Source organism: Cornus florida, unplaced genomic scaffold (assembly GCF_030987335.1).
Source record: "Cornus florida cultivar Cherokee Brave unplaced genomic scaffold, ASM3098733v1 CherokeeBrave_3.0.0_Hap2_Chr10, whole genome shotgun sequence".
Taxonomy (NCBI): domain Eukaryota; kingdom Viridiplantae; phylum Streptophyta; class Magnoliopsida; order Cornales; family Cornaceae; genus Cornus; species Cornus florida.
In genome coordinates, this window is record NW_026775580.1 from 104,785,402 (window position 1) to 104,806,076 (window position 20,675).

General features: G+C 34.4%; 1 protein-coding gene across 1 annotated transcript; it reads left to right on the plus strand.

The window, feature by feature from the left end:
• The first annotated feature begins 5,718 nt into the window (after positions 1 to 5,718).
• On the plus strand, positions 5,719 to 20,386 carry LOC132276660 (signal peptide peptidase-like 4). Its single transcript, XM_059778202.1, has 14 exons — positions 5,719 to 6,008; positions 6,979 to 7,137; positions 7,269 to 7,380; positions 7,959 to 8,078; positions 8,264 to 8,415; positions 8,730 to 8,912; positions 10,585 to 10,619; positions 11,720 to 11,882; positions 15,302 to 15,355; positions 18,201 to 18,293; positions 18,400 to 18,542; positions 18,832 to 18,902; positions 19,461 to 19,544; positions 20,116 to 20,386. Exons 1-14 carry the CDS (start codon positions 5,871 to 5,873, stop codon positions 20,220 to 20,222), a joined length of 1,614 nt encoding a protein of 537 aa, XP_059634185.1. The 5' UTR covers positions 5,719 to 5,870; the 3' UTR covers positions 20,223 to 20,386.
• Positions 20,387 to 20,675: the final 289 nt, after the last annotated feature.

The window sequence follows — 20,675 nt, forward strand, 5'->3', positions numbered from 1 at the left end:
CGAGTACGGAATCCGGATGCAGCCAACCAACCAGGAAGTGACACGTCAGCAAGGCACCCTTAGTGCGCGCGTGGCAGCGCGTGCGCGCGCGTGGGAGCGCGTGGCTGATGCCAGACGCGCGTGGAGGCGCGTGGGAGAGTGGGGAAGGTTGGGCTGCGCGTGGGGAGGCTCTGGGAGGCGCGTGAGGGCGCGTGTGGGGTCCCTACAGCTGCTGGAAATTACCAGAATACCCTTAGGGCCTGTTTTGTAAATTCCAGAACCTTAAACTTGGATTTTTAGGTACTGTGTTGGTAATTACGGGTTTAACGGGCCACGAAATTATTATTTTAACACCCGTTACTTATTCTTATGGCCGATTAATCTTTTCTAAGCATTTATTGGCTCGTTCGCAGTACGGATACTAATGTGATTTATTTAACGACATTGTTAAATATAAATAGTGTTATTATCGTATTTAATGGTATCAAACATTACTGTTAAATTAAATAAGGCCATGGTTTTAGTCAGATAAATTATCCATGATATCTTATAGGATGTTTATACTGTTAATTGATATATAAACCATGATTATTATGCTGTGTGCATTTCAGGAAATAAATGGACTGTTTAATTATGTCGCATTTATATTATATGGATGTGTTGCCATATAGAACCATATGAGCTGGCTAATAAGTTTAGACTCATTTATACCTTATGCATTCGTTGCGATAGACAGATGTGTGGCTGTCGGGGTATGTGGTTTAATATTATTGGCATGTGTTGCCTAATTGACATACTCGGTATATTTATTAATATTATTGGCATGTGTTGCCTAAATTGACATTCTCGGTACATTTATTAATATCGTTGGCATGTGTTGCCTAATTTATATGCTCAGTATATTCATCAGTACTTTGCGAGGTGTTATCACTGTGTAGTTCGTTATAGTCTGTGTTGTCAGTACCGTACACCATGTATAATAGCTGATTTCCCGGGTAGGGAAAGGCGACACTTAACCACCTAGTGTGAGTCTAAGTGATCACCGTCTATTCTGGTTGAGGTCATGTTATACATCGGATAGTTCCCGTAGGATGTATACAGATATAGTACTCAACCGATTCATAATGATTAATTTATTGGATTCTCTGATTTGGGTCATAGTAGAGAGGACTTGCTCGTGGGGTTGACCCACCATTGTTGTTATTTCAGGATACGGTCAGTATCCGTTTCAAGGCTGAGGTTAGCAGTGTGGGACCATCATCCGAACTCATCTACTCCTACGATCCAGTGCAGGGTAGAAGTTTTATGTAGTATTTCAGTTTCAGTTTTTATTTACTTTTGACGTTGAACTCTCAGGGTTATATTTAGGGATCCCTGACGTAGGATTTCCAAGTTGTAATGAAGTACTGTATTAAATAAAGGATGGATGGATGTTGTATTATTTAATGTTTCTTTCCTGTCTAAATTCTTTTATTTCCATCATTTTGTATTCCATGCTTGTATATTGCCAATTGTTTTTGATATCCCTCGTTTTTCGTGTATAAGCCTGATCAACTTATGCGTGGAAAATGTGGGGGTGTTACAGGGCATATATATATGCATATAACGTATACATTTATTATGTGATATATAATATATTTAACATATGATAATTTATTATGAATAAAAAATGTTAAATTATAGAAAATATACATTGTGTTATAATATTGTAAATTAATTATAATTTAATAGTTACATATAATATAATATAGATATGGTATATAATAATATAAAATATTTACTGCATAATAATTTAATAACATTGTATTCTATATCAAAAATTATTTTGTCACAAAAAATAATTTACATTATTATTTAATATATTATATATTAAAAGTATATATTTTTATTAACAGTTAAAATACAACTTAGTATATAACGCAAATAATATGAATTTTATTTGAAATGACTAGTGTTCGTGTAGGAACAATAGTGAAAACGTTTATGCATTATAGTGCCGAACATAAGAGACATCTTTTTTATGTTTCATCTTTTCCTCACAAAATTTGAAAACATTCTCTATTATAGAAAAACAAAAACATATAATTGAACGTGATTTTTGTTTTTGTTTTGCCATTTTAAGAGTTGACAACAGAAAACAAAAAAATACGTTTTTTGTTACTAAACGCGGCCCTAATCACTCCACTATTATCTTTCTTAAAATATTTCCAATCCGATTATATATAAACCATTCGTTGATAGAAACAATAGACATTCAAGCTCTATTTGTTTCGATGTAAAATATATTTTTTTTTTTCGGGTAAAATATTTTTTTATTTTTACTTTTTCGGCATTTAGCAAAGGTCTATGTCGAGATTAAGGCCGAATTCATCGATTAGGATATGTAAATAATTTTTTGAAAATTAATGGATAAGTTATTTTTGTTAGATTTTATTTTATTTTTCTCTTCGTAAATATTTTACGACAACCAAATACCAAAAAATAAAAATATATTTTTTAACATCAAAACAAACGAAGCCTCAATTAAGAGTCTCTTACTTTTCTATGTGAAAATTTATCATACCTAGGTGAAAAATTATGGAGTATTTCACATGACCCATCTAACGTGGAAAAAGATAATAATAAATAACTGGGAGTAATAATTAGTAATTACAAGAGGATGACTTAATCAATCATTTCATATCTTAGCTTCTACACGATGGACAAACTAAATTATTTATGTTGTACAAGCAATAATTAAGTAGTTTAGGCTAATCTTTGTACAACATGAGTATATGATTGTGTGGGAATTAATCGGGTGTGGAATAAATTATTTTCTTTTGTGTAATCTATCAAAATTGTATAAATAAAAAAAAATGGAAGAAAAAAAAATAAAAATAAAAAATAAAAATTATCAACGCCTAGCTAAGGAGCTATCACGGCACCTTACTTTTCTTTATATTTTAATCGACATACATCACTGACTTCAACATCTCATTTGAAGAATGATTCCATTTTAACTTTATAACGAGTGACAAATATAATTCATTTATCATTTTTTTTTTTTGATAAGTATAATTCATTTATCATTTTTGTGTGATTCTTCTTTCTTCTTTTGTTTTTTTCAATTGACATAGCACTCATGTGACTGCATTTTTATCTCTTCATACTTGCATTAGAGAGAGTAAACTTTTAGTGCTTGAACTCTCATCCTTCCATTTTGGAGCCGGTTGGATAAAATGAGACAAGCTAATAAAATTTTTTGTGACAAAAAAATTACGCATGGGTCAAAAGAAATTTTTTATATGATCGTTGTTACACCAACTATGTCGTATCGAGCGGAGTGTTTAGCCCTAAAAATTAAACAAGAACAACAACTCCGTGTAACGTTACTTTCTCGCATTTCAAAATAGAAGGACGAGAATTCAAATCTTTATAGAGGCAAAGTATTTGAGTTTCTTGCCCAAGGCAAAAAAATAAATAAAAATGAGTGAGTGGAGTGACTAAAAGAGATATGATCACTAATGATAGTAAATCAAGAAATTTATGTGTAACTCGTTAATAAGAAAGTAAGAAAGAGTAAACTTAGATGGTTTGAACATATATATTGAAAATCGTATCCATCAAACATGAATGACTAATTGTAATAGAAAGTTTAAATCAAATAGGACAACTAAAAATATAATATGTGCAATGACATTAAGGCTGCGTTTTTTCGAATGTAAAATACTTTTATCAAAAAAGATTTTTTTTTTTTCAGGTAAAATATATATATATTTTTTTTACTTATTCAGTGTTTGGCAGAAGTTTAGATCGAGGTTGAGATCAAGTCCATCGGACGTGATGTGGAAAATAACTTGTTGAAAATTGATAGTAAGTTATATTCTCTGTTACATGAACTCTTTCAAAAATAGTGAAATAACCGTATCGGACACGTATCCCTCGGACATGGGTATGGAATATGTGTCCGAAACTTTTGGTTGGACATGTACTTAAAAAGCATATCCAATCATTCAATTACATTATATTATTACTTTAAAATGAGTAAAATGTTTATATTGAAACATTATATTAGATAAAAACATTATTTTATTTTAGAAAATAAAATAAAATAATTAATAAAATGAATATTTAGCCGTGTTCGTGTGTCATTATGTTTGAAGATTTGACATGTTTGACGCATGGATATATACTCGCGTGCAACACCCATACCCTAGTCCATGTAACATAGGCTATATTTGTTAGATTTTAATATATATTTTTTCGTAAATATTTTACGACAACCAAACACCAAAAATAAAAAAAAAATATTTTGCACCCAAATAAATGAGCCATAATATAAAATATTAGAGAGAATTTATATGGCCTAATCTTATTCAAATAGGATTAAGACAAAGATATGGCGACCACCACATAATGTGAGTAAGTGTCTATTTGGGATTACTTCTTTACAATTAAAAAGCGTTTTAAAAAAATTGCAATAAGATGTGTTTGCTGACTATAAACGTGCATTTAGTCCATAGGGATTTTCTATTAAAAAAAACACATTTACTTGAAGCCAAAAATCGTAACTTTTATAATTGTGTTCTTAGCAGAGTTAGGTAACTACTTGTTTTTTGACAATTGAATCCCTCATTTTTTTTACAAATACAATTTTATCCTATTTTATCATTTATTGATCTGCATCACTGTCATTGTTCGCATAATATCTAATAAGCTCACACAGACACTATTGCCTGCATAGAGTGAAATCAGTAATCATGCAATGTTAATCAACAATCATGCCATGTGAATGAATCACTCACATTAATATCATAGAATATTGTTATTAGTGTATGTCTAATATAGTAAATTAGTAATAAAAATATTTTAAACAACATTATTACCAAACAAATTTAAACGTGCTTTAAGGATAAAAAAGTACTTTATAAAATGTATCACCAAACACATAATATGCTTTTTACTGCTAACAATTTTGTGGCAACTCTCCTGTTAAAAGCTCTTTTATCTTCAAACAACAATCCGAAACGGGCTCTTAAATGTTGTACTCCAACCAAGGGACAAGGACCCTGCTTTGATTGGGGTACCACATAATAAATAAGTTAAACTACATTAATTTTTTTACTTCTCTTAAGATTTAAACAAATTATACACGCATCGATCCGTTCAATGTTATTATTTTGACATTATCTGATCCTCAATGACACCTTTTTAGTATTTTCATTTGTTGATCAAGTTTTATAATTGATAATTTTGCCCACCTTGATATAAAAAGACAATAACACTAAATAATACTAACATTTCCTAAAATTTAGATAAATTATAAACGGATCACATGAATTTGATGTTAACAAATATTTGTAATATAATATAATAAATAAATAAATAAATATATTATAATATAAGAGGATTAATAGCATTTCACACACAAACTATTGTATACTTGCTGGTTATGAGTCATGAAGTTATGATGTGGAAGCTCTCATGAGCTCCTGCCTTCGTCAGTGTTGGAATTGCATGGTTTATGATGTCCTTCACAATATTGAAAGATGTCATGTTGCAATCTCCAAGGCATATTCCTTTTATCATCGCATCTCTCTTGCAAAAGTTAATTTCAGAAATTTGTAACAAATTGTATGTGTGAAAACACGCGCTAGATGCGAGTGGGCTGTAAAAGTCATAAACTAGAGAGTTGAAAACCAGATCAACGGTTACAACACGGCAACCTCATGAATAGAGAAGTGGGAAAAAGCTACAGTAGTAGGTGATATATATATGTATGTACATAGCATCTTCCCCACCATTTCCTTCGTTTTGGTCCCTATGTTATTTTCGTTTCACAATTGAAAGAAAAGAAACCCTAATCGACCCTTTTCTTGATCCGTAGAGAGAGAAACTCCTCACAATTTTCCATGGAACTGAAAACAGTTCTATTTCTTGCGTTTGTACTTTTCACAGTCCTCTGTTCTTCGCCGGCCTATGCTGGCGACATAGTCCACCAAGACCCTCTTGCCCCAAGAAAGCCTGGCTGTATGAACAACTTCGTTCTGGTAATAAAACCCTAATCTTTTTTCCATCAATTCCTCCTATTTCTCTGCCATATATATATGTAGTGTTTACTTGATTTGTTTGTTTGTTTTTTTTTTTTTTTTTGAAAATTGTTTTCTTGAAGTTACATTGTTTAGCTGGTACGGCAGTCCCAATGGAAGAAACTAGGAGTAGTTCATTATGATCTGGGTGTCCATTTTGTTGATTTTGAAGGATTTGAAATGAATAAAATTATATTCAATAATTTAGAAGATCATGGCATAAATTTATAGCGAGTTATTTAGGTTTAAGTTTAACACTATGCATATATTTATTTGAGAGCCTTATATATATGGATTTCAAATAACCAGGCGGTAGGAATTATTTGAAATCCACGCCGGCAAGGATTCTTAACTAACTGAAGAAGAATTGCAATGAAGGAATGAAATTACATTCAATCATTTAGAAGATTATAGCATAAATTTATTTGGCAGTTATGAAATTGAGCTCATTGATTGCGTAATGAATATTGTTCCTTTTGTGATCTTTTTTTTGGGGAGATTTTGCAAGTATACGACACTCTTAATGCAAATATTTTGCACTCAATTTGTAGAAAAGTTACATTTTTGTTTGCTTGCAGGCGCGGAATCTGCTGTTAGATTTGTAAATTAAGTGACATTAAGCATGTAATCATCGATTGGTATGCATCGAAGCCATGTTTTTGCATTAGATGACGGAAGTGAAACTTATGGACCAAGTAGTTAATTTTTTTCCCTGGTGTATAGCAGGCAATCAATTGCTGCATATAACCTCCCTTTTTGGAATATCTAACTTTCTTGTTGTTTTGACTCTTTGCCTCATCTTCCTAGATCTTTTTTTTTTTTTTTCTTTCTTAGGTTCTCAGACGAAGGAAATATTTCTTATGTCTTTTCTCTTTCTTTATCACCCTTAATGCGATTTCTGATTGTAGTTCAATCCGGTTCGCTTTGATAGGTAAAAATCCCAACTTTAGTTGATGGTGTAGAAGGTGATGAGTTTGTTGGGGTTGGTGCTCGATTTGGACCTACATTAGAATCAAAGGAGAAGCATGCTAACCACACCAGACTTACCCTTGCAGATCCTCCTGATTGTTGCAGCAAACCCAAAAATAAGGTTTCCTTGTTTCGTCTTCCTAAATGAACAACCCAAATTCTACTCATAGATACATGTCACTCACAAGTGAAACATGTATTCATTAGGTTCAAAGCTTAATTCTTTCAAATCTTGTTTCTTCCTGTCGGTAGCTTACAGGCGAGGTCATCCTGGTACACCGGGGTAACTGCAGTTTCACAACCAAGGCAAATGTTGCAGAAGCTGCTGGTGCTACAGCCATCCTCATTATAAATAATCGTACAGGTATGTGCGTTCACTTGATAATTATCTCGATGACTTTTCAGATTGTTGGTCCATTGCAGTGTCCTATATGGTCAAATACTTACCTTGCTTGATAGTTGATACAATGAAAATAGTGAACACCACTGATATCTGAAAGTTGTGAGGCAAACTGTTTTGAGTAAAAGTGTAGTTTCTATTGGTAAGCAAATTTACAAGGAAGGGGAGGTCAATTTGGAAGGGACAGTGGAGGCAGGAGCAATCCTCTGTTTCTGTCATGGTTTTAACAATCTATTTATAACTTCTTGCAATTGGCCATTTCGTTCGTACTAAAAAATCTGGTTAAAGATTCTATCATTTAGGATGCAAATAAATATGTGAGTAATTATTTGCTTATCAAAAAAATTATTTATGCAGAAAAGAGAATGAGTAATTGAGATCAGATCTATTACATTGAATATCGTCTTATAAATATAAGCAACTGTACATGCTGTAGAAGAACCCGTTGTTGTAATGGCTGTCCGTAATGAAAATCACTAAAAGCATTGAAAATAAAATTACTCTGACTATGTGATATGTGTTATTTGGAATTTATTTTGCAGAACTTTTTAAGATGGTATGTGAAGCCAATGAAACTGATATAGATATAGAAATACCTGCCGTCATGCTCCCACAAGATGCTGGTGCAAGCTTGGAAGAAAGTATTAGGAACAAATCCGCTGGTAAGCCTTACTCTACATAGTTTCTAAATGATTCTGATTATATAAATCTAAGTCAATATCACATTTGAGTAAAATTCTTCTGATGCTTTAAAAGACAGTTCCGATCTCAGGTTCCGATCTATATTCTGTCCGCATATGTTTACTTTCTTTGCATTTATTTTTACTGATACAGCCCCTTCCATCAGTTTCTGTGCAGCTATACTCTCCAAAGCGTCCGCTGGTTGACGTAGCTGAAGTGTTTTTATGGCTTATGGCTGTTGGTACCATCTTAGGTGCATCTTATTGGTCTGCATGGAGTGCTAGAGAAGCAGCTATTGAGCAGGATAAGCTTTTAAAGGTTACTTATTTGTGGATATTACCCTAAATTTAATATTTCAAAAAGGTTCTTCTCATATGTGGAGCATGAATACTTTGGGGTTGGGGGAGAAATTACTCATCTATAGATGAATTGGTGGACTTTATGGGTTCTTTGGGACCATAGGTCTTTTCCTCGTTTCTTGTTTCTGACTTCTGTACAGCTCTTGGGACGTGATCCCCTTTTGAACGCTTTCTAATATATCTTTACTTATCGGAAAAAAAAAAAAAAAAAGAATACTTGCCGGACATCAATGCTTCTTTCATTTGATATATTGATTGATGTTGTTTTTGTAGGATGCATCAAATGATCTTTTAACTACAGATGGCACTGGTTCTACTGGCGTGGTGGACATTAATACGACATCAGCAATTCTTTTCGTTGTGGTTGCTTCATGTTTCTTGGTTATGCTTTACAAGCTAATGTCACGCTGGTTCATTGAAATTTTGGTGGTTCTATTCTGCATTGGCGGGGTAGAGGTGCGTCTGTCCTTCATATTACTAGATTTTGTATCATGCATAGTGACCAGTACTTGACATTGTACATAAACTTGAATTGGATCTCCATTGCTAATAAGTGTGGATAAACCAGTCTTAGACTTACTGAATTCAGGAGTATACCTAGTAATGGCAGAATAAGGGTTTGTTCATCCTTTCCTAGCATTAATGCCTCCCCTTTCATAAACATGTGCATCTATTGAACTTATCCAATTTTCTTGCAAAATTTTGTTGCTACAACTCACAATTCTAAAAAACTCTTTTCTTGGTGGATTGTTCCAAAGTCTTAGTTGTTGACCAACTTTTATTTGTGCATTCTTTCTCTAAACATTACGTTTTATGCTTAGAAGCATGAGTGTATGCTGACCAATGTAAGGAGATTTTCTTTCCCAGTCTTTCTTATGCCACTTGAGAGACATGTTAGCTACTAAATCCTATTTTTGAAATAAGAACCTTTTTTCTGCTTTTCACCTGCTATCTTAGATATTTCTTACCTGTTTTGGGAATTGAAACCAAATCTAAATCTGCACCCACGTGATTGTGTCTGGAGGTCATCATTCTGGATATATTGGACAGCCATGGATATTTCCTTGTTACACAGGTGGACCTGTACTTTTTTATTTTTATTTATGTGTCAGTACCAAAGGTCTGAAACAATAGTCTCAAGCACCTTCAAATGTGGGAGCACAACGTTCACTATTCTTCAGTTTTTATATTATTGAAGAGAAAAACAATAAATGCAGGGCTGTATTAGTAATTAACAAATTCTTATTGCTAAAGTATTTATCCAGGAAAATAAAGTATTTATTCTCTGTGTATAAATAATAAATCAACAGGTAAAATTATATTAGTATAATTATAATCTGCAAGAACTTCTACAATGTCTATATAATTCTTCATGGGCCGTTGTCTTCAATACTTTAGCTCTCTGCAGAGGAAAGTTTCAAACATTAAATAGGAACACACAATATGTCAACTTCCAATCTAAAGATAGAGCCTTGAGAAAAATTTTAAAACTGCAAGTATGTAAGACAAAAAAATCTATAAAAGTAAGAAACACTGGCACAAACTGTCGGTGGTTAAAATAAGTGCATGCCTTGAACGTGGAGTGAGGTACTGTATGATAAAACTGAAAATTTCAAGAGCTGAATTTAAAGTGTAGGAAACGTGGAAGTTTAAGTGGTAATTTCAAATTGAGAATATTGGATTGGAAATGTTCAGCTTTTCAGTGATAAGTGATTTCATTGCCACCTTAAAATTCACATATTCAAATTGCGTTATTAAATATACTTAATTGGATAAGCACTTAATCTACTGATTATGTTATTAAACGGTAAATTTGGATTTGACTCATGTAAAGCTCTCATTGTTTTTTTTTTTTGATAAATATGTAAAGCTCTCACTTTGAGGATGCACCTAAAAGGTTTGCGTGTCAAGGTGTTTTCTCTTGTACTTGTATTTGAATGAGACAAGGCCTAAGCATTTTGCGCTTTTAGAAAATTTTATCTGTATGACCATGCCAGTGTATTAGAGAGTTATCTGGATTACAGCCATAGGATCAAGGCATGAACTGGTGAACTTAGTTTGCATCAAAAAAAAATTTCACATTCTTTTAAATTAAATGCTGAAACTCATAGTCTTGTTGCACTTACAGGGTCTGCAAACTTGTTTGGTGGCTTTGTTATCAAGGTATGTGTACTCTTGATTTTTTGGCATGTTTATTGTAATGTTTAGCTGTTAAAGAGGAAAACATATGTTTCCGACAAAGAAAATAGTACTTTCTTCTTTAATGAAGCCTATTTCTATGGTAGCTATATGCTAACTAGGGGCATTTCATGTTTTCATGTCGTATTTATGGGTGTCGTGGCATGGTCAGTTATATCGATTGACAATAACAAAACACAATTATTATTCTTGTCAAGGAACCTTGACACAAACACAACACGATTGTTAGACATGTAATACGACATGCTTTGCGTAACCTGTTTAATAATGAATTAAAACTGACATGACGCAACATGTTTAATTAAAATTTTCATTTCTAACATGGATAGAACACGCTTTTAAATGGATAATTTCTTACATGAATGCAACACATTTAGTTAAACAGGTCTAATCAAGCTGTAAATGGGTTGATGAATCAAACACGAACATGGCGCGTTTAATTAGTCTGTCGACCAGAATACGATTAAGCCAAAACCAAAATCACTTGGCACATGTCATGTTAGCGCGCCATGTCAATTATTGCTACCCCTAATCATTTTCATTAACAGTTGGTTTTATTGATTTGCTTTCAGTTTGAAGTAAAGTTTCTATTTCTCCCAAAATACGATCAATCTTCAAGTGCAATTAAAGTTATTTAAGGCACCGTAAATATATGAAGAGTTAGCCACAAGACATAAGTTGAAAGAATACGAAACATTTCAGATGTTTACGCATATTTTGATCAAATTATGGATTTGTCTATCCTCTGTGTGCTGTTAGCAAACATCTACACCCCGAGTTCTCTGAATATTTTGGACAACGGTAGTGTTTAATGCTGAATTTCTCATCAAGTGTTGGTTAAGTTTACATGTAGATTTCTTGTTCTGAAAACATTGGATTATTTTTCTTAAATTATTAAATTTTAACACGAGTGTTACATGTAAGCTTCTGTGTGACATATAATAGAAAAAGAACAGTGTTAGCATGTTACATTGTTGTGATATTCATTTTGTTACAGTTGTTGTCAAGTGATTTGTCTATAGATAGGTTTTTGGTAGTATGGACTGACAATTAAATAAATATAGTTTCAGATGGTTTGAACATGCTGCACAATCGTTCGTTAAGCTACCCTTCTTTGGAGCTGTCTCATATCTGACTATTGCTGTTTCTCCATGCTGCATAGCACTTGCTGTCGTTTGGGCAGTTTGCCGCCGTGATTCATTTGCTTGGATAGGTCAAGATATCCTTGTAAGAATATATATATTTTATATTTAGTTTTTTATGCTTTTCTTTTGACTATTGAAGTTCTAAATATTTATAGCAATCACAACCCCTCCCCCCTCTTCCCTTGCAGTTGCATGCAACATCCTTTATTATCTTCCAACAATCCTAATCGGCAAATTCTTTTAAGCCAGTATCAAACTGGAACTGCTATCTATAATGATAGTATTTGGGAAGAAATATATGCTTTTTTTTTACTGTTTATATAGGAAAAAGGAATTCATATGCAAGTAATGGAGACACATCAGTCGATTGCCTATAGTACAATACTTTCCAAAGTAAAATGATTTCATATATGTCCAGGATCCAAGTTGACTTTCCAGGCAGCATAAGTTCAACTTGTAACTTGCAAGAAATCAGGTGATTATTTATACCTATCAAACTATGGGAGATGTGAAGGGAGTTTGGATGAGAAGTTGGAATGTTTGTGTCGGGATTTGTGTCTCAAATTCCTATTCTAATTATCTTTCTATTTTAAAGTTGTATTCTATTTGGGAATTTCTTGTTTGGCAAGTCTTGGTCTCTAAGAAATTATAATCTTTGTCCAACAAGGAATTGAGTTTGGTTAACTCTATAAATATATAGATAGGCTTTGGGAATGAGATTGAGAGAGATGTTGTCTCATGGGAGAGTTGATGGGTAGAGGTAGTACACGGGTTGATAGAGTAGGAAAAACATCAGTGATGCTGATAGCAAGGAAATAGGCTCGTGGAGTGGTGAAATCTCTTTTCATCCATGGACGTTAGCGGGTTTTGGTTGAACCATGTATATCTTGTGTTTATGTGTGATTGATTTGTTGGCTTTTATCGGATCCTCATTGTACGCACGTTATCGCTGCCAAACAAATTGGTATCAGAGCCAAAGGTGAAGGAGATCTAGAAAACACAAGGAGTCTCAACATGTGCTATAATGGGTTTCAGTTGCACGTGGAGTCAATCAACTTGGTTACATGGAATGGAGCTCGAGTGGTCAAGGTGGAGCCTTGAAGGTTTGATTGATTGAGTAGCGTAGAGTATGGACAATTAGAGTTCTGCAGGAGGATCGTCAACATTGAAGCTGCAAAAAAAATTGTCCTGATCAATGCCGGGAAGTGATGATTGGTTGAATGGAATTTGAGCCAAGGTGGTGATTGTTGGGATTTGTGTCTCAAAATTCTATTCTAATTATGTTTCTATTTTAGAGTTGTATTTTATTGGGGAATTTCTTGTTTGACAAGTCTTGGCCTCTAAGAAATTGTAATCCTTATCCAATAAGGACCTGGTTAACTCTATAAATAGATACATAGGCTTTGGGTTGAGACTTGTGAGATTGTGAGAGATGTAGTCTCATGAGAGAGTTGATGGGTAGTATACGGGTTTGTAGAGTAGGAAAAACACCAGTGACTCTGATAGCGAGGAAATAGGCTCGTGGAGTGGTGGTGTTGGTCATTGTGTAATATCCCTACAAATCATAGTGGAATCTCTTCTCATCCATGAACGTAGGCCGATTTTGGCTAAACTATGTATCTTGTGTTTGTGTGTGATTGATTTGTTAGCTTTTATTGGATCCTTATTGTTCGCGCGTTATCGCTGCCCCAACAGTTTGTTTTAATAAAAGCAGCAAGGGAGCTTCTTTTTATTTATTTATTATTTTATGATTTCACTTAATTTTCAACACGTTACCCATTTCTTCATTTGTATTTGTACTGCAACAAATTGCATTTTTGGGTCCATCATATTTTTGTTGCCTCCAGAAAAGTGAGCATGTTGTCACAAGCCGGGTGTTTCACGATCCGACCCAAAAGCTTAAACTACTAGGTCCAACCTTATATGCCCAAGACCCTCCCCATCCGGATCCAATGTGGGATAAGTACTCATGACATTCTCCTGCACCCAAACCCGCAATGCCCTCGTTGCGGTTGGTTCACCCTACCTACCCATCCACCTTAATAGCGGGCCACCTACTAACGAGCCGGACACCTCTGGGTGGGCGCTTGGCTTTCCTTCAGATCAAGGATTAGGCCTACTTTGATACCATTTGTCACGGTCCGGGTGTTTCACGATCTAACCCAAAAGTTTAAGTTGTTGGATGGTGCTAGCACCCAACCTTATATGCCCAAGACCCTCCCCATCGAGTTCTGATGTGGAACAAGAACCCATGACAATGTGCCTTATACTTTGTTTGATTTGCTTAGCTTTTGTTTCATTTAGGCTTTGTTTGGTACGATGGGTTTGAAGGGGAATGATAACATTAGTTATGAGGGAAAGGGAAGGAAAGGATAATTTTAAACCTCCATCGCGTTTGGTTGATTAATGAAGGAAAAGAAAGGAAAGGATAATAATTATGTTTGGGAAAAGAAATGAAAAGAAAGGGAAGGGAATTATTTTAACATATTGACTATTATACCCCTTTATTTTTTAAAATATATATATATATATATATATATATATATATATAGTTTCATCTACTTGCCAAAAAAATAAAAAAATAAAAAAAAAAATTAGGGCAAATCATTTCAGCCTCCCCAATCCTCCATCTCTGTTATATTATATTATATTATATATATATATATATAAAGTCTTTAACTTGAGGCCATAAGAAAAGAAAAATAAAAAAATAGGGCAAATCAATTCAGCCTCCCCAATCTCTCTCCATCTTTGCAACTCCTCAACACTGAACTTGGCCTCTCTCTCTCTCTCTCTACAAGAATCAGAAATTCAAAACCCATATATTTCCAGTTTATCTATCTGTTTGCAAGAATCAAAAGTTCAAACCCGTATCGGTGTATCATTTCAGATTGTTCAGAAAATCCAAAACCCATATCTTTCAGTTTCCATGGCCGCTGTTCCAGTTCGGGTTCGCCGTTCCAAGCTTCAATCACCGGCGGTCTCTCTCTTTCTGCAATCTTGAGGGTAAAATTGGCATCTGAAATCACCCACCAAGCCTCTCCTTCCCTTTCCCTTCATTTCCTCCCATTTTTGGGAGGTTAAGAAATCTACTGTTGAAGGCCCAAGTTAACCCTCCAAACCCTTCCCTTCCCTTTCCTTTCCTTCCAACAATTTTTGCCAAACACATTTTTAATCCCCCTCCATCACCTTCCCTTGCCTTTCCTCCCATTTCTACTCTACCAAACTGACCCTTAATCTATTGGGTGATACAAATAAATATTCATACAAAAATTATTCACAAGTTAAATTTGTGAAAGAAATGTCTTCTATTATGAACTTGCCTCTTCTCCTACCGTAGGCTCCCTCCCATATATTCACAATAATGCATTTATTTCTTCATAATTAGATAGATTCTAATGTATGATACATTTGTGGGATTCATCTTCATGTATATTGATGGGTACATTTGTAAATGGTTGGAAGTGCCTAACTGACTATATTTTTACTTTCCTCTATCAGGGTATTGCATTGATTATAACAGTTCTGCAGATTATTCGTGTTCCTAATCTCAAGGTGATTGTCCAAACTCATTTTTCTTTTGCTGTTCAGGGAAATAAATATGCTAGGGAAGTAAACTCTTTTTTCTTTTTCCTGAAGGACAGTTGTTTTCTTTCTAAGCAGCTGTTTATCGTGCTTTGACGTAATATCTTCATTTTTTGGTAATACAATTCACGTACCTATAAAAATAGAAGTAAATACGCTAGCTTGTGCGTGGCTCATGTCTTAGAAAAGTCCTTGCAGTTTACTTTTTGGCAAATTTATGGCTGTAAATCCTACTTAAAGATGTGGATATGTTGTGAAGTACTGGCGTTACTAAATGATATTAACATTGTTAGGAAGAATGTTCTTTATTTTCCTTTCGATGCTTGATGTTTAGATGGTTTACTGTGGCATGGACAGTTGTGTATGTTTTCCCGGACAGGGTGTGCGTCTAATTGAACATTAGTTAGGAATTTTAAGTTGGAAGAAAATCGGGAAGAAAATTATCAATTTTTTTAGATTCATCATTCATAAATACTGCAGAAATTCTTGTGACTGACTGAATATTCTCTTGAATGCATGATAGCCAGATGGAATACCTGGGGCAAGTAGATATTCTTTCTTGTTAGGTGGTATCAAAAGCAATTTCACTTGATTATTAGAATGTTCTCTGCTGTTGTAAAATTTTGTAAAAATATATAGTTTTTTTGAATAATTTGCTTAGCATCAAGTTTGCAGCATGATTTTTTAGGTTTACAAATACCCCTAATAAATTAAATAATATTGTTAGTTAAATATTTAGTTAGGGATCACATCTGGTTTTCCTAGCTGGTCAAATGCAAATGCCAAAGAGATTAATTCAGTTTCCCTATATTGGAATGGGCTTTTTTATCCACCTCATTCATATTCTTTCCGTCTTAGGAGAATGATATAGGGTTACTCGGTTTCATGACCTATTGTGACATATCTAACAGTGTAGGTTTTCCGGCCTGCATTTCAGCCAAGTTTCACGACTAGTCCCACCCCACCACCGACTGTTGTCTCAGGAATTTGGGTTCAAATTCTATGGAGAACTAAAGCCAGGCTGAGAGCAGGACTAAAAAATTCAAACCTTAATTTGTTATAATTTGATTTATTAATCCAATTCTATATATCAACTCTTGTTGCTTAGTTCTATTAACTGAAAGTTGAATATATGATTATATTAAATAGCTACTGTACATATTCACAGAGTAGATCAGCTTCATTATGACAGTTTTACAATGACATTGTGAAGAAAATAAAAGTCACATAACACATTAATTTATACAAGTTTGAAGTTATGAATCTAATAAATTTTAGTATTTTGATGCGCCAGTATTTGGGGTAACTAATACTTAATAGTCAATAATTCTATTTTCACAATTCAAATTATCAGGAAATTTATTTCACAGTTCTTAATGTGTGGTGGTGTCAATTTGTCTTTTGCATCATCTAGTTATTAGTTTAAAGCTTCCTAAATGAAGCAGCCACAAGAAAAAAGGTCCCGATATGTAGTAGTTCATGTGTATAGCAACAAAAATCACCTTCCTAAAGCTCACAGGATAAGGTGTCTTCACAGTTATTGAACAGAAACTAATTATCACAATAAGATCCTTTATGTATGAGATGGACTTACACTTCAGATAGGCTATGCTTCTAAATGGATTATTATCTATGATCAACAAACACAATGGTACTAGTGAAACTTGTATAAAAAATAAAAAAAAATGAAAGAAAAAAAATGGTACTAGTGAAAGATGAACAAGAATAGCTCCTTTTTTGTGTGTACATATATGCACATAAAAGGCTGAGAAAATATATGAGCAGGCATGCTTTGTCTCCTCCTTGGAGCGTAAGAGGTGCACACACTTATATAATAAATTAACAATGAATGCATGCCTATACTATCGTACTCAAGTGGCTGACCTGAGATTCATGCACAAAATAAAAAATAAAAAAGTTCCATGAATCCTGAACAATTTAAAATATCTGAAATGGATGTTGTCTATCTGATGGATGTAGGTTCACAATTTCTTTGAACAGTGAGATTAGTTCCCTCATTTGGTATCTCATTTGTTTCTAGTATAGGGAAAACAGGTTTTATTGCATTACTCTTGAGGGAGAACACTATGGGTTGACTGATTTAGATCCTGCCATTCCAACTATGTTCCACTATAAGAAAGTTGTCCTTAAATACCACGAAAATGCTTTGATCTGCTTACCTGCTACCAAAACAGACTGTAAGCCTTGCTGCTATCCCACTCCTTTGTTAACCCATCAAAAGAAGAAAATACTTTTTATCTTTTTTTCCCCTCATTTCATTAGGGTCAACTACCAAGATGATTTTTAAAAATAAAAAAATATTTCTAATGCACCAAGTGGTTAAATACCACTGATGTCACCCTTTCAAGCGTGGCTTCTAGAGATTTCTTGCGAGAGGTGTTGCGCTTTTCATGGTAAGAATTGGTCCAAAAACTGTTTGCGAGTATAATGATCTTGATGTCTGCATGTAGTCTACCTTTTTTAGTTTCTTGTTTTCTTAAGATCTGAATATGCTCTCTGAGTGACGAGTTGCTATATACAAACTTGAGCTAGTTAAGAAATATTGTAATACTACTGTTTCCAATATGCAATGTGATCCTTCTTCGATAAGTCAATGGAAAATATGTGTTCACGTTAATCTCTTCCTTATAAGGGAAGATATATGCCTATTACAGCAGTTGAATGGCTTGAAATACTTCCTATATATATATATATATACATATTGAAAACTAGAAAAGGTCAGTGATTAAGATGAGTATTTGCTGCTGATTTTAATGTATTTAACTTAATTCTTTATTTTTCTTGATGTGATCAGGTTGGAACTGTTCTCCTCAGTTGTGCATTTCTGTATGACATTTTTTGGGTGTTTGTTTCTAAATGGTGGTTCCATGAGAGTGTCATGATAGTGGTAAGTAGTTCTCTGAATGCTCAACTTCCCAGTACACTAGAAGGGCTTTTATTAATCTTTTTATGATTTATGTGCTAAATGTCAAAATTCATTGTGTTCCATACAGGTAGCTCGTGGTGGTAAGAGTGGAGAAGATGGCATTCCAATGCTACTGAAAATCCCACGAATGTATGATCCTTGGGGTGGTTACAGCATTATTGGATTTGGTGACATCATCTTACCTGGACTGCTAGTCGCATTTTCGCTGAGGTCTGAGTTCCAGCTCCATGTATAAGTTGATATGCTAGATTCAAATTGTGGTCTATATATATTTTTTGACATGCTCCCTTAGTTTCAATCTCCCCCACTCCTTTCATGAAACCTTCCACTGTATGCCAGTATACCTGGCTCAGTAACTTTAATTTGATTGGTGCATCTAGAGGAGTTTCCTTTTGCTTTTAATGTCTTTTTTTTTTTTTTAACAAGGTTACTTAAGGAAGTCACTGTTCTAGCAAGTGAATTGCTAGTAAAGCAAAATAATTTTTCTGGGTCCTTGCAGGTATGATTGGCTGTCAAAGAAGAATCTTCGAGCTGGATACTTCTTGTGGGCAATGATTGCCTATGGCTTAGGTATGAGAAAGTGCTATATAAATATAGTAGGCATGTTCTAACATACATGTTGAATATCTCATGGAAACCCTGATAAACCTAGAAATGGGAAAGATTGTTGTATATGCTTGCATGCATGTGCCTGTGTTGTCCTTGCTTTTCTCTTACCTTTTTTCCCCCCTTTTACATCAGAGACTTTAGGTTTAGAATTTATACTAAAAAGTAGTATATCAAGTTTAGGGTGGGAAGAGAGCGAGGGGGGAATTTTGTAATCAAAGCACACTACGCAAAGGAGGAGAACGTGCAGGATGACGAGGAAGCAAAAAGAAAATGAATGATAAGAGGGAAAATATTGGGTAGTAATGTGCAAGGTTTTATTGACCATGATTGTGTATTTTCCTTGTGATGAAGCTACAAAAGCTACATGTAAATGTGTTGTGTTTGAAGTGGAATAATTATGTCTCCAAAAATAACACAAATATTACTATAACTTCACAGCACCTCGTGTTTATCGTTGCATTACTGCTCTTATGACTGGAAGCTAGCTTTCACAATAATCCTTGAAAATTTGCAATGCAGGTCTCCTCATCACATACGTGGCTCTGAATTTGATGGATGGACATGGCCAACCAGCGTTGCTCTACATTGTTCCTTTCACACTAGGTAATTTACAAGAGCATACCAAGGCACCTTCACACACCCACAAAAAAACACAACTCCAAGCAGCCATCAATCTGTTTATGACTAGAAAATATATAACTTGTTGCGAAGGCCTTTGATTAGCGGTAACCCCTGGCCAGAGCTAAGGGGACGGTGCCTGGCCTTCTTGGGGGCTCTTGTAGGTAGTCTTATCATGAATATTTAGGTTTAGATTATCAAACAAACATTAATGGAAAATATATAATACTATATATATATATACATATATATATATATGATTCTCCTAGCAGGCTTATTGATTCATCACTTCTCTATTAGAAGTTTGGAACAGTAGTAAGTACTTTTTAGTGATTAAAGGGCTATTTGTTCACACTCCTGCAGTAGTGAGTGTGGCAATCATTTTTGCCCCCTTACTGAAACAGAGTACATTCAAAAACATTCTACCGATGATCCCAAGGAGTAGAATTTTTATCCAAAGTTACTTCTCGGTGACCTATTAAGAGCCCGACATTTGATATAGTACATATTACAGTAATTTCTGCTGCTACTAACATTATTTGTTCAACAATGCCAGGGACGTTTTTGACATTGGGAAGGAAGAGAGGTGATCTTAAGCATCTGTGGACAAGAGGAGAACCAGAAAGGCCTTGCCCGCATATCCAACTCCAACCTTCTCAGTAGATAAAAACATGGACAACGTGTTAACTGTAATTGAAAATCAGTAACCTTTAAAAAAAAAACCAGATAGGCAGACCCACCTTTATAAAGCAGAGATTAAATATGTACTATAATACTACATGTTAGCACAAACCACCTGCCTCATGCCATGCATGTGTTTGGTTAAATCTCTCAAGTCGCGTGAAACTAGTCTTTTGGCTAACATCATAAGCTCAACCCTAGTTTTGGGTGGGCTTTGTGTAGCATAGAGCTGAACATGTTAAAATATATATGTGGGTGATCATCTCTCTCAAAGGAAGGAAAAGAAGTCGGTTGTAACCTATCCTGATTTTAATTGGAGCTCCCATGGGTAAAAAAAAATTGTGTGTGCAGTCAGAAAAACCTAAGCAGAGCATCATGGTAGCCTCGGAGTCGCTTTCTTCTGCCGTACTTCTCTACTAATGAAATAACCTACAG